Source organism: Sinocyclocheilus rhinocerous, unplaced genomic scaffold (genome assembly GCF_001515625.1).
Source record: "Sinocyclocheilus rhinocerous isolate Xijiao unplaced genomic scaffold, SAMN03320098_v1.1 scaffold1405, whole genome shotgun sequence".
In the NCBI taxonomy this organism is placed as follows: domain Eukaryota; kingdom Metazoa; phylum Chordata; class Actinopteri; order Cypriniformes; family Cyprinidae; genus Sinocyclocheilus; species Sinocyclocheilus rhinocerous.
Genome location: NW_015645543.1, coordinates 937,645 through 949,440, shown reverse-complemented (window position 1 = coordinate 949,440; position 11,796 = coordinate 937,645). Strand labels below are relative to the sequence as shown.

At 36.6% G+C, this 11,796-nt stretch overlaps 3 protein-coding genes across 3 annotated transcripts in view; all 3 read right to left on the bottom strand.

Moving 5' to 3' along the window:
- The window catches only part of LOC107706502 (plasminogen activator inhibitor 1 RNA-binding protein-like), a 5,691-nt gene extending 3,971 nt beyond the window's left edge, over positions 1-1,720 (bottom strand). Inside the window, exons 1-3 of the mRNA XM_016510232.1 lie at positions 1,298-1,720; positions 1,007-1,115; positions 760-906 (exon numbers count right to left, since the gene is read on the bottom strand). Of these exons, the coding sequence (XP_016365718.1) occupies positions 760-906; positions 1,007-1,115; positions 1,298-1,532 (491 nt within the window). The 5' untranslated portion in view covers positions 1,533-1,720. The remainder of the gene's footprint in view (positions 1-759; positions 907-1,006; positions 1,116-1,297) is intronic.
- A 617-nt stretch (positions 1,721-2,337) lies between these two features.
- LOC107706501 (zinc finger protein 708-like) lies at positions 2,338-8,301 on the bottom strand. The gene is made up of 4 exons (XM_016510231.1): positions 8,000-8,301; positions 6,778-6,916; positions 5,075-5,575; positions 2,338-4,056 (listed from the first exon to the last, which is right to left on the bottom strand). The coding sequence occupies exons 1-4, from the start codon at positions 8,177-8,179 to the stop codon at positions 2,600-2,602; spliced, it is 2,277 nt and encodes a 758-aa protein (XP_016365717.1). The 5' UTR covers positions 8,180-8,301; the 3' UTR covers positions 2,338-2,599.
- Positions 8,302-8,524: 223 nt separating this feature from the next.
- Positions 8,525-9,407, bottom strand: hspb9l (heat shock protein, alpha-crystallin-related, b9-like). The gene has a single exon (XM_016510154.1). The coding sequence runs from the start codon at positions 9,205-9,207 to the stop codon at positions 8,590-8,592; it is 618 nt and encodes a 205-aa protein (XP_016365640.1). The 5' UTR covers positions 9,208-9,407; the 3' UTR covers positions 8,525-8,589.
- Positions 9,408-11,796: the final 2,389 nt, after the last annotated feature.

Here is an 11,796-nt window from a genome sequence, read left to right as displayed (position 1 = left end):
ATTTCTTTTATTTGTGTTACTTACTTATTTGATTTGGGGCTTGTTTTAAAATTTAAATTTAGTTTTATTTACATTCACATTATATTTAAATTGTTATTTAGCAAACGCTTTTATCCAAAGCGACTAACAAATGAGGACAATAGTAGCAATCAAAACCAACAAAAGCGCAATAATTTACAAGTGCTATATTAGTATATTATTATAGTGTCATATTTCAATTTCACAAAGAAACGTACAGTATTTAGTCCAAGCAATAATAAAAGGACACATTTAATTTAAAATTTGTCTTAAATCTCATTGTTAAAAAAAAAAATCGTGAATCGAATCATGAAATCAAAATCGTGAATCGTATCGCGAGTTGAGTGAATTGTTACATCCCTACAATTCACCATATAATCGTTTATGACAATCACTTAGCCAAAAGATTAATGTAATAGTTTTTCTAAAAATGTATGATACCTTCAAGTATTAAAATGCATTATATTTACAATGAATTCTATAAAATTGTATTATAGTGTAAATTAATTTATCATACACTTTCAGCAATTCCCTTTCATTTATACATTGTATATATTTTCAAATTAATATTTAAGGGATATTTAATATGTCAGTGTCACGTTTACTTCTGTATGTGTGTGTTTGATTACATTATTTGCACATAATTTATGTGATAGCCAATATAAAGTTTGGGCCCTAAATCAACCCCAGTTTGACCACTGCATAAGACTCTTAACATGACAGTAATGATTCACAGCTCACCTTCGGTCACTGCTGCTGTGTCTCTCAAACTCCCTCTTTCCCCTCTGGTCAAATCCATCACTAGATCTTGGATATCCTGGGCCTCGGGCTCCTCGTCCTCTTCCTGTACCTCTTCCTCTGACAGGCCTGTCCAGCACATCCACAGGCCTACACACAGATGAAGACAGATCGAGTGGCATGCAAAATAAATTCAGGAAGATGAATAAAAAATAAAGACATTTATTAACACGTAATTAGAGTCACTTACCTCTCAACAGAGAAACTGAGGGGGGTGTCGGCGTCGCTGAATTTGCGCTCAGAAGTCATGCGTCTCTCTATTCGCTCCTCAACTTCTCCACGAGCAAGACGGACTTGGCCTAGAAATTTGGACCGAATACACAACACAAACAAAACGTAAACACTTTAAACGCTTAAAACCTCAGCAACCAGGGTACCTTACATTTAGACTCATAATATCTTCCAGGGGTTAATTAAATTCGTCTATAATTTATTAAAAGAAATGCTTGCGTCGAATAAAATTAGCCCGTCCTTCACATACCTTGTTCACCCCCATCTACTGGAAGAACGATTTTCCGGTCCCTTTGAGACTCTTTCTTTCCAGTCGTGGTTGAGGTTTTCTTTGGCTCCTCTTTCTTCTTCTTCTGTTTCTTTTCCACCCCTGCCGCGTATAAGATGTCGAAAGGGTCGGATTCATCGTCCAGCAGTCGGCCGAAACGATTAGCAACGGCGCATCCATATCCTTCATCAGGCATCTCCTCTACTAACTCCTTCATTTTTATCGATTACCGCAAGGGAAATGAAATAATCGAGTTGCTCTCATCGAAGGACTACAAACACAGCAGAACTAAACTCTGTTTATCTCCTAAAGAGAAAAAATGGAGGCGTTAAACTTTGCCCAAAGATTGAAATCTAGTTTGTGAGCACAAATTAACGTAGCAGTCAGATGTGACGTTCAGTTAATTGAATTCAGGTTCATATGTAAGCAATTAGTCTCCGCCCCGGAAGTCAACTTAGTTTCCAGAACGTGCTCATTAATATTAATTACACACGTTCGACTATTATTTGCTGTCATATTATTGAATATACCTGGTGGATTTTTTCCGGTCTATTTTATTGCCAATTTTTGTGACTGTAAATGTGAACCAGACTAAAACTATGAATCTATTATCATTCTGCTATAAAGTAGGTACAATTTCTGATTATACCTTCATGCTTCTGCAGATATGTATGACTTTGTTTCATATACTACCAATATACTACTCATACAAAAATATTCATAATAAAGCAGTCTGATACGCAAAAAAAACTTTTTTTTTTTCAAAGGTTTTGTGAAATGAATTAGATCATGCAAACTTTAGATAACCAAAGAATGTTTTTAAGGATGTTTAAAGTTATTACAAAGTAGAAATTAAATGTAATATATATATATATATATATTGTTGAATTTACTTGCAGTAACCAGCCTGTGAAGCACGCACAGGATTGTGGGACATCACAGACACCAAAAAATACAATTTAAACATGACTATTAATAATTCAATGAAAATGGTTTAAAATATATTTAATGGGGAAAAAAAGACAGAAGTACTTCTTCATGATGTTTTTATTGCCGTCACACACAAGCATTGATTCCCAGTCTAGGTTTGAAAATATAATTGTTTACACAATTAAAAATACAGAAGCATACAAACTCTTAATTCATTCAGCTTGCCAAATAAGACTACAGATCATTAGCTATGAACATAATGCTATGCATTGCAGAAACTATTTCAAACAGCCCTGAAAAAAAGATGCAGTGTTTAATTCAGTGTAACCTTTGGTCTTGCAAATATGTAAGAATTTACATGGCGTATTTACATTTATGTTGTTTAAGATTTCTATGATCCACAAACTTCTTCCCACAGCTCTCACAACTAAACGACTTCAGACCGGTGTGCACTCGCTGATGGGTCCTCAGATGCACAGCCTGATTGAACGTCTTACCACAAACATCACAACCAAAAGGTCTCTCCCCCGTATGGATTCTCATGTGCATCTGAATACTGCTGGAATACCCAAACCTCTTTCCACAAACCTCGCAACGATACGGCTTTTCCTTCGTGTGAACCCTCTGGTGTACTGTAAGGGCGGCTTGTGAGTAGAACTTCTTTTGACAATGATCGCAACTGAACTTCTTCAACAAAGGACTGACCAGTCGCTCGTGATGCTTCTCTCCTGTATGTACAAGCATGTGCTGATTAAGAGAACTGGGGAATATGAAGGCCTTATTACAGATCGAACACACACAATCCCTTCTTCCTGCGTGAATGATTCGCTTGTGCCTTTTCATGTAGTCTGAACTGGTAAATCCCTTACCGCAAACGTCGCAAAGAAACGGTTTGCTTGAAGTGTGTTTGTGCATGTGCATCTTCAGGGCGTACGCTGTGGTGTACCTTTTCAAACATATCGGACAGCCGTACAGCTTCACTCCTGTGTGACCGGCTTTGTGCCTGTTGAGGTTTCCAGAGGTGGCGAACTTCTTATCGCATACGTCGCAAGCGTATCGCTTTTCCCTTGTGTGCACGAGCATATGCGCTTGTAAATGTTTGCGAGCGCTGAACCGCTTGTCGCAGAGTTCGCACGGATAGTCGAAGGTTTTCTCGATGTGACTCTTCTGGTGATTTTTCAAATATCGCTCGCAGCTATAAAAAGCTCCACATATCTCGCAACAGTAGGGCTTCTCGCCGTTGTGCAGTGTTTGGTGGTCAAGCATGTTTTGTTTTATTTTGAACTGCTTGTCACATACGGGACAGTTGTAGAGCGTTTCGACTGCTTTGCATCTGTGTCTGCCGAACGAACGCTTGCCGGGAAAAACCTTCTGACAGTTTGGACAAGTAACCGTCTTTTCTGCCGTATGAAGACGCTTGTGCTTTTCAAGGGAGGCCTGAAATACAAAAGACTTGGAACATATATCACATTTGAATAGCTGAGCTCCAGTGTGCATCGCTGCGTGTCTGATGAGGCAGCTTCTCATAGTAAAGCGCTTATCGCAGTGCGAACATTTGTAATGTTTCACATGAGCCCGAACGTGGTTAATGAACTTCCACCTCAGTTCAAAACACTTCCCGCATGTTTTGCATCGGAACAAACCATCTTTCGACTGCTTTATCATATCCGTGTTAGGTGTGGTGTTGGGCTGGTTGTCGGTGTTTTCGATGGTAATATTTAAACCTTGCACAAATGATTCGGTCGCATACTGACTGCTTTCCAAAACAGCACAAGATACGTCTTCGTTGTCCAAGTTACTTTGGAGAATTTCTGTGAGGGGAAGAACACAGTGTTTAAGAGAAACAGACTGAAAAATGTAATTAAAACAATTAAAATAAAGATAATAGTCATTATGGGTGCACCCAGTAATTTTTCACTCATTGCATTTTACATAAATTAACAATAAAAAAAGACTGTTTTAAAATAAATATTAAAATCATGTACATGACAGTTTTACATACACTACTATTTACAGTGCGTTTTTTATTATTTATTTTTAATTTATACTTTTATTAAATAAAACCACATGAAATTGGCCAGATAAAGTGGAAATTAATACATTAATAATGCTACAAGAGAATCTATTTTAAATAAATGCTGTTTTGTTAACTTTCTATTCACCAAAACTCCTGAAAACAATCTATCAGTTTTCAAAAAAGTATTGAGCAGCACAACCATTCCTAACATCATAAAAAATGAAAACATTCCTTACACCAAATCAGCATACTAGAATGATTTCTAAAGGATCATGTGACACTGAAGACTGGAGTAATGGCTGCTGAAAATTTAGCTTTGCCGTGACAGGAATAAACAATTTAAAATTGAAATTAAAAAGTAATTAAAAAATTGAAAATTAAATTGTAATAATATTTCAGTTTTTACAGTATTTTTGATCACATAAATGCAGCTTTGGTGGGCATAACATTTAAAGGGGTCATATGATGCTGCTAAAAAGAGGATTTGAGACTTTAGTCTTTGCAACTTAACAGATCTTCTTTATGCACCAAGAGCTTGTAACACTTCAAAGAGAAAGGAAAAATTTAAATCGCATCATATGACCCCTTTAAAAAAAATTACAGACCCCAAACGTTTCAATGGTTATAATTATTTATTCAGTATTTCTAATAAAAAACTATTTATTTTGCTACTCTTGACATAAATTAATCAATCAAGATACTGCATTTACACTGATTTGTGCCAGTATACAGTCCAAGATGGCTACCATATTGTACAGAGAAACATATTTCTAAACAAACCTTTAAGCACTGCATTTGAAATCATGCCTTACCTTGTGTAGTGACCTCTAGTGTTTCCAGGGATGTATTGACAGTATCACAGGTTTCGAGCTGCACAATGAATTCTTCTTCATTCAGAGTGGCTTCGAACTCAATACTCAAATCTGGAGTCGTGTGAAATCTCTGGTGTTTCATCAAGCATTTCATCATTTTGAAAGTATTCCCACATGTCAAACAATTGAAAGGTCTGTCTTTGTGTAAAGCACTGTGAATGTTTAACAGGGCCATTTCATTGAAAGATACTCCACAGGACTCACAAATTAATGGCTCCGGTCTCTCCTCAGCAGCTACATTTGTGCTTGTGGAAGGCTGGCTTTCACTCAAACTTAAACTGCTTGCCAGAATATCAGTGGGTGCAGATGACAGCTGATGGTACTGAGTATTTGCTGCTTGTACAGAGTTTTCATGATGTTCAGATTCCATTTCATAATCCTTGTTCTGTTCAGGCTCAAGAAGCACATTATTTTCTGGCTCAGATGCGGCTGCTTGACCCTCTGTGAGAATATAATGAGAAGAAAAAATGTTTTGTTTGTGTTTGTTTTTAAATATCATACTAAAAATCTTAAATTCATAATATAAACAAATACACAATATTTTATAATGATAATAATAATAATAAGGAATAAACTGAAGTTCTCTAAATGTAAAGGTATATGGAGTAAACAATGAGTTGTATTAGCAACAGTTCAAAGTTTAAAAATACAACTTTGATCTGATCTCCATTACTTTTTAATTCATTTTACGAAAGAAAGAAAGAAAGAACTGTATTTTCTGATCAGGCTGCTCATTATTTTGTCTTGTTTTCCAATGCAAATGTCTACAGATACATTAATTGAGCAGGAAAATGGCATAAGTCTTGTTTTCTGTGAAATTGATGAGAATGAAGTGAGTATATTATTTAGAGAAGAATAAATATCTTCCAATGGGCTCAGAAAAACAACTTAATTAGAAGGGAAAACAAGTTTTCATATACAGCATTGACAGATATTTGTTTTAATCATAAACTCACATAATTCTGATACATTTTCTAAGACCTTATTTTACATTTGCATCTCAAGTAGCCTAAATGTTTCAGAAATTTCTATTGGCAAATAAAATTGAGGAATATTATTTTTTGCAATGCATTTAATTAAAAACATTAAATGACACAATTTTACGAATTTAAGACTTTCTGCTCTGATTTGAAACCTTTTTAAGGCTTGTTAAAGACCAGAAGAAACCCTGTATGAATGATCATCAAACTAGACCAAAATATTTAATACAACTTACTTAAACGGATAGTTCACCAAAAAATATATATATATTTCTGTCATTATTTACTCACCTGTTCCAAACTGTATGAGTTTCCTTCTTCTGTTGAACATAAAAGCAGATATTTTGAAGAATGTTGATAATCAAACAGTTGCTGGTTCCCATTGACACCCACAGTATGGAAAAAAACACCAAGAAAGCCAATGGGGACCAAAAACTGTTTGGTTACCCACATTATTCAAAATACCTTCTTTTGTGCTCAGCAGAAGAAAGAAACTCATACAGGTTTGGAACAAATTTAGGGTGAGTAAATGATGACAGAATTGTCATTTTTAGGTGAACTATCCCTTTAACAAAATATACGTGTACAGCCAAGACATACACCAAATATTTGAGTGATTGCTCAGGTTTGTATTCAAGTTGGTGATTAAGCATAAAGATGTACCATTTAGCTTATCTTGTTTTGAGAGCTGAGACTTTGCTGTAGCGTCCAGTACTTGAGCTGAGACGTGATCATGAATCAGTTTAACCATCGTCTCTACTGTGGCTTTACTCAACAGCTCCATGAAATCAGCAAACTCCTTCTGAAACACAAAAGAGATAAAGATATCGCCTATTACAATTTCCTGTGTGTCAAAAATAGGTTTGATTACAACCAAATTCACTTACATTGTCTTAATAATCTTGTGTTCTATCAGAATTTAAGACTTACAATCATTACTCTGTAGGCACTAAAATTGGACTTCTTCAGACAACATATGACAAGTTATCTGCACTAATAGTGTTTTACAGATTCCTAAAGAACTGCAATGCTGTCTTTTGTTCTCAATGTTCTGACTAAAACAAGAACAAAGGACAAACATGTTTAGAGGCATTCAACTGTTTGAGTGTGATCTCCTGCTCCCATTTCCTCACAAAATGTGAATTACCAATCACTCAGAATGAGTTAACACTGACAGATATGAAATACTATATAAATCGCCAACTCTAGCATTCGCTTGAATGAATGAGGCTACTATCAGCCAGCTACTATCAGGAGGAAAATAATGTTAAAATGGCAAACAATTTCTTTACAATTGCTGGAGATGACAATTGTCATGATTGTTGTGACACAAAATTTTTTATCTTGACGAACACATACAGCAAGGTCTTTTTTTGTTGAGACACAGCTGTTTCATAAAGTTCATGAACAAAGTATATAATAAATAAAAAAAATCTCATCCTAATGTCAGAACTGAGTAGTTTTGTTTCTTTACATGAGACATATTCACATGTCTTTCATATGTCAAAAACTACTTAGATTTGAGTCGAAAACGTAATGATCTCTGGTTATGGAAATGCTAAAGTTGTGGGCCATGTTTCTGTAAGAATCAATGCGAACTGACTTCAAAAACAAATGGGAATCTAAAATAACGTTACAAAAAACATGGATAACCACCATTTAATCAACAACAGCTTATTGGGAAACAGAAGGCGGTTACAGGGTTAGCAGGTTCATTATATTTATAATATAATTACATTCAATATGGACTTCTAAATATATTCTTTACACTGTGCACTCAAGGCAGTTATAAATACCATTTAAACAACTGTCAACAAACATTCAGAAGCGTGTTATGAACAGGAATGGACACGCATTCTTTCCTCTACGTTACTCTAGAACTTACAGTTTTGGCTTGATTCGCCTGTTTAAGTCTGTTTTTGTTCACAGCAGCCCCCTTGTTGCGCTTCCACTCCTCAGATAAGACAGTCGTGAAGTCAGAGAGATGTTTGCTCAACTCCGACACGACACTTTCAACTAACACCCCCATAACGGAGGACAGTAACTCGTGAATTACTGCCGTCATGCTCAGGGATGATTACTCGGCACCTTCCTCCCAAAAATATGCTTACTATCTCATTACATACAAACTTGCAGGTTAAAAAGTACACTAGCTAGCCATTCGCTTGTTTGTGGCGGGTGAACAAACGGAAGGAATTTTTTCAATAACAAAAATTTCGAATGCAGTGTGTTTTGTTAAAGCAGTACTGCCACCTAGAGGTTTGGAGTGATTAGTACTTCCTGCGCCACTTGTAAACGGAGGGGATTTACTTATTTTTAGGTCAAAGGTCTGTTTTTAATGCTTCTGTACTGGAAGTATAAAGAATCTAAATGGATGACCATGTTAAAGAGATAAATACTACTTTTACAATTTTGTAAGTTCAAGCTGTAAATGAATGTCATTTTGTTCCATTGTGCGATATATAGAGGCAAAGCTCAATTATCTGTAGCCTCTGCCTCAGCTCCTTGGCTCTCAGGTTGAGGGCTCTGAGGAACAGGACTTTTCACAGCAGGAGTGTATGTAATGGGAATCACTCTCTCGTTGCTCACAGCATTGGCTTCTTTGGGTGCTTGTATCTGTAGCTGGCCATTATTTAAAGAGCAGGTCACCATCTCAGGATTCACACCTTCAGGAAGGTCAAACTCCTGCCTGAATTCTTGGCATCTGAACGAGAACGATCCTTTCCCGTCGTCTTGCTTCTTCTCTGTCTTGCCGCTCACCCGCAACTTCCTGCCCACTTGTTTGACAGACAGCTCCTCCGGAGTGAAATCCTTTGTATCTAGTGTCAGTGCATATTGGCTTCCTTCCTTTCCGAGCTGGAATGAGATGGGTTTGAAAGTCGTCATGGGTGAAACATGGTCAATCTCGTCGAAAATCCTTTGGTGCAGGCGTTCCATGAACTCCAGGTTGTGCCTCATCTCCTGCATGTGTCTCATCATTTCTTTCTCGATCTGAAAGAACAGAGGTCTGGTCTCTGGCCACAGACTGCGCACTGGCCAGTGGAAGTCCATGAATGGGCTGAGGTGAGGCTGAAAAGTGCTTGGGCAAAGCATCTTTGGTGGATTTTCGTGGTGCTGTGTTGAGCTGGTCGAGTTCTTCTGTGCTTCTGTCCCAGTGAACAAGACCTGAAGCTTTTATATGCTGCCCCGGAACATTCCAGTAATGCTCCTCTATTAGCACTGCAGTGTGTGTCAGCCTGTCGAAGAGCTGCTATGACTGAGCACTTGCTGTCATGTTCCAGAACAAGTCAGCTGTATTTTTGTGATCCATCTGTTAAATACCAGAGATGTACATCATTGTTCTATTTCCAGTGACCACTCTGGCGCTCTAATGGGTCTGCATAACTTTCTATTAAGGGAAGAGGGTAATGCGAGAGGATGATACAAGGTTTTCCTAGCATATAGCAACATAACATATTAAAAATAAAAAAACTAATCATGGTTACTGTGAGAAATAGTCTAGTTCAAAGTCACATCAGAGCATATTTTCTTTGTGTGTCAGAACTTTCTTCATATTCTGTCTGCTGTGTTTAAATTTAACATACAAGTGTTCCAACACGCTTTCTAATCCTGCAGGTTTCTGAAACTCACACCTGTGTTGGCAGTGCCTCTGGCCACTTCACCTCCTCAAATACATTCAAAAGGAAGGAACAAGTTTAGCTCACTCAGGTGGAGACCTAGTATCTGTGGATATAAATAAAAAATGTATCATCACTGATATCAAGTATGTTGGAATTCATCTTTAGTAGCCTATAACCACAATCTGTCATGTCTAAAATTTTGTAATTATAGTTTGGTTTCAAAGGTTTGGACAGTTACGGACAACATAATAGAACGTCATCACTGGAATTAAAAAACATGCAGGACCAATCTAATTTTTATATTATTTTTTATTCTCTTTAAACACATCGTTCTGTTACATGTTCTTAAAACATTTCAGCCGAATATTAATTATAAATGTTAATTAGATGTGTTCAATTCCTGTCTAGCGATGTGTGTTTATGTTGAAATGTACTAAAAAAGGTTTGTCTTTTCAAATCTTCTATCACGCGTCATTATATTTATCGAGTTGGCTCGTGTGGTTTATGTTTCACTCTTCAGAAATGTGACGTTATTTCCGGTAAGGGAGCATAGTGAGCGCCGATGCTCCCTAGTTTTTGCGGTGCGTTGTGGGATTGTTCAGGGAGCGAACGATCCAGTGCACTGGAAGGATTTCGCGATTGGAAATCCTCCCTTAAATGGCCGACTCCCTGATCAGTGCCCTGACTACTGAACAAGGGAGCTGTTTGAGACGCACCCTAAATCTAAATCATCTAGCCTACAACTTCTACTAACTAACTAACTAAATAAATAAAAACTGACTGACTGTATGGAATAATTATAGCCTACTTTAAAATAATATTTAAGTGAACTGGTTATTAAAGGGTGAATAAAAATAATAATAAACAAAGAGATAGATAGGAAGAGCAAGAGCGCATTTACAAACAGCTTTCTGAAGGTCTGTAACCCCTATCTCTCTCTATACACATTATTCTACAATATAACAAGAATAAAATATAACAAAATGTATCACATGATGTTGCAAAAACCCTGTTCCACCTGTCTTTTGTCTCAATATGGACATTTTATATTAAACAATAGAGGGTAGATACAGTAATGTTGAAATGGCGTCTGGTGAAATAAATTAGTCCCTTTTTTATTTTGTGATATATTAACAGCATCTCATGATGTAGCAGATTTCACCTATGTGAAGTTTAACTTGGGGTTTGAAGATATTCAATTGAAAAAAGTCACAAAAGTTGATGGACGTGTGTGTACACTGTAGCCTACCGAGCAGATCGGAGTAAGACTTTCTCTCCTGAAGAGATCCGTTCAAACATGGTTCCTCCCGTTCAAGTCTCCCCGCTTATCAAGGTACAGCTTCTATTAGGAATATGACTCAAATTGTGTTTTATATTCAGAAACATGCTCTATGCTTGTTAGTTTATATGAGCGACCTTCATTTATCCTCAGCAAATAGCTCGTTATACGTTGCTAGCGCTAATGCCTAGCATAGCCGGTGTATGAGCTAATGGTGTTAGCCTGCTAGCCTGTCCACAGCACTGCAAGGTCAGTACGTTATGGGTAACGTTACATGATGTGTTGCATAGAAAACAACGAATGACCTGTCAAATGTGAATAAGGATTATTGACTAAACTTGTACATTGTCCTGTGGTAGGGTAGGGTGAATTTATAAAAGTATAACTAGTCCCTGTAGTCTCTAAATTAAAATGGTCACACAGTGTATACTTACTAAGTTATATAAAAGCTGTATATTTGAAAACTACTCTCTCTTTTTTTTTTTTATCTCCACAGCAAACTCTGACACCATTCTGAAGTAAATCTCCATGATGTATCCATTCCAGCACCAAATGAAATGAATCATAATAAACCTTTTTTTATTTTCAATAAAGACAGAAGGTAAAAATTTTCTTGCGTGTTTTATTTTTCCTCATTGCCATTATTCAGGGAATTCAGATTATATGCATCGAAGGGATGTCTGCATACCTTTCCAGCAAGAAAAGAACATTAATTATTAATGTTATAAAATTATATTTATATGCTCTATGTGCATCTGACAAACCAAGATCATTCTCTGAGAA

Coding starts and splice junctions, on each gene's coding strand:
- LOC107706501 (XM_016510231.1), bottom strand. CDS start 8,179: ATGACGGCAGTAATTCACGAGTTACTGTCCTCCGTTATGGGGGTGTTA. Junction 5,576..6,777: donor AAAACAAGATAAGCTAAATG/GTACATCTTTAT, acceptor ATATTCTCACAG/AGGGTCAAGCAGCCGCATCT. Junction 4,057..5,074: donor ACTAGAGGTCACTACACAAG/GTAAGGCATGAT, acceptor TTCCCCTCACAG/AAATTCTCCAAAGTAACTTG.
- hspb9l (XM_016510154.1), bottom strand. CDS start 9,207: ATGCTTTGCCCAAGCACTTTTCAGCCTCACCTCAGCCCATTCATGGAC.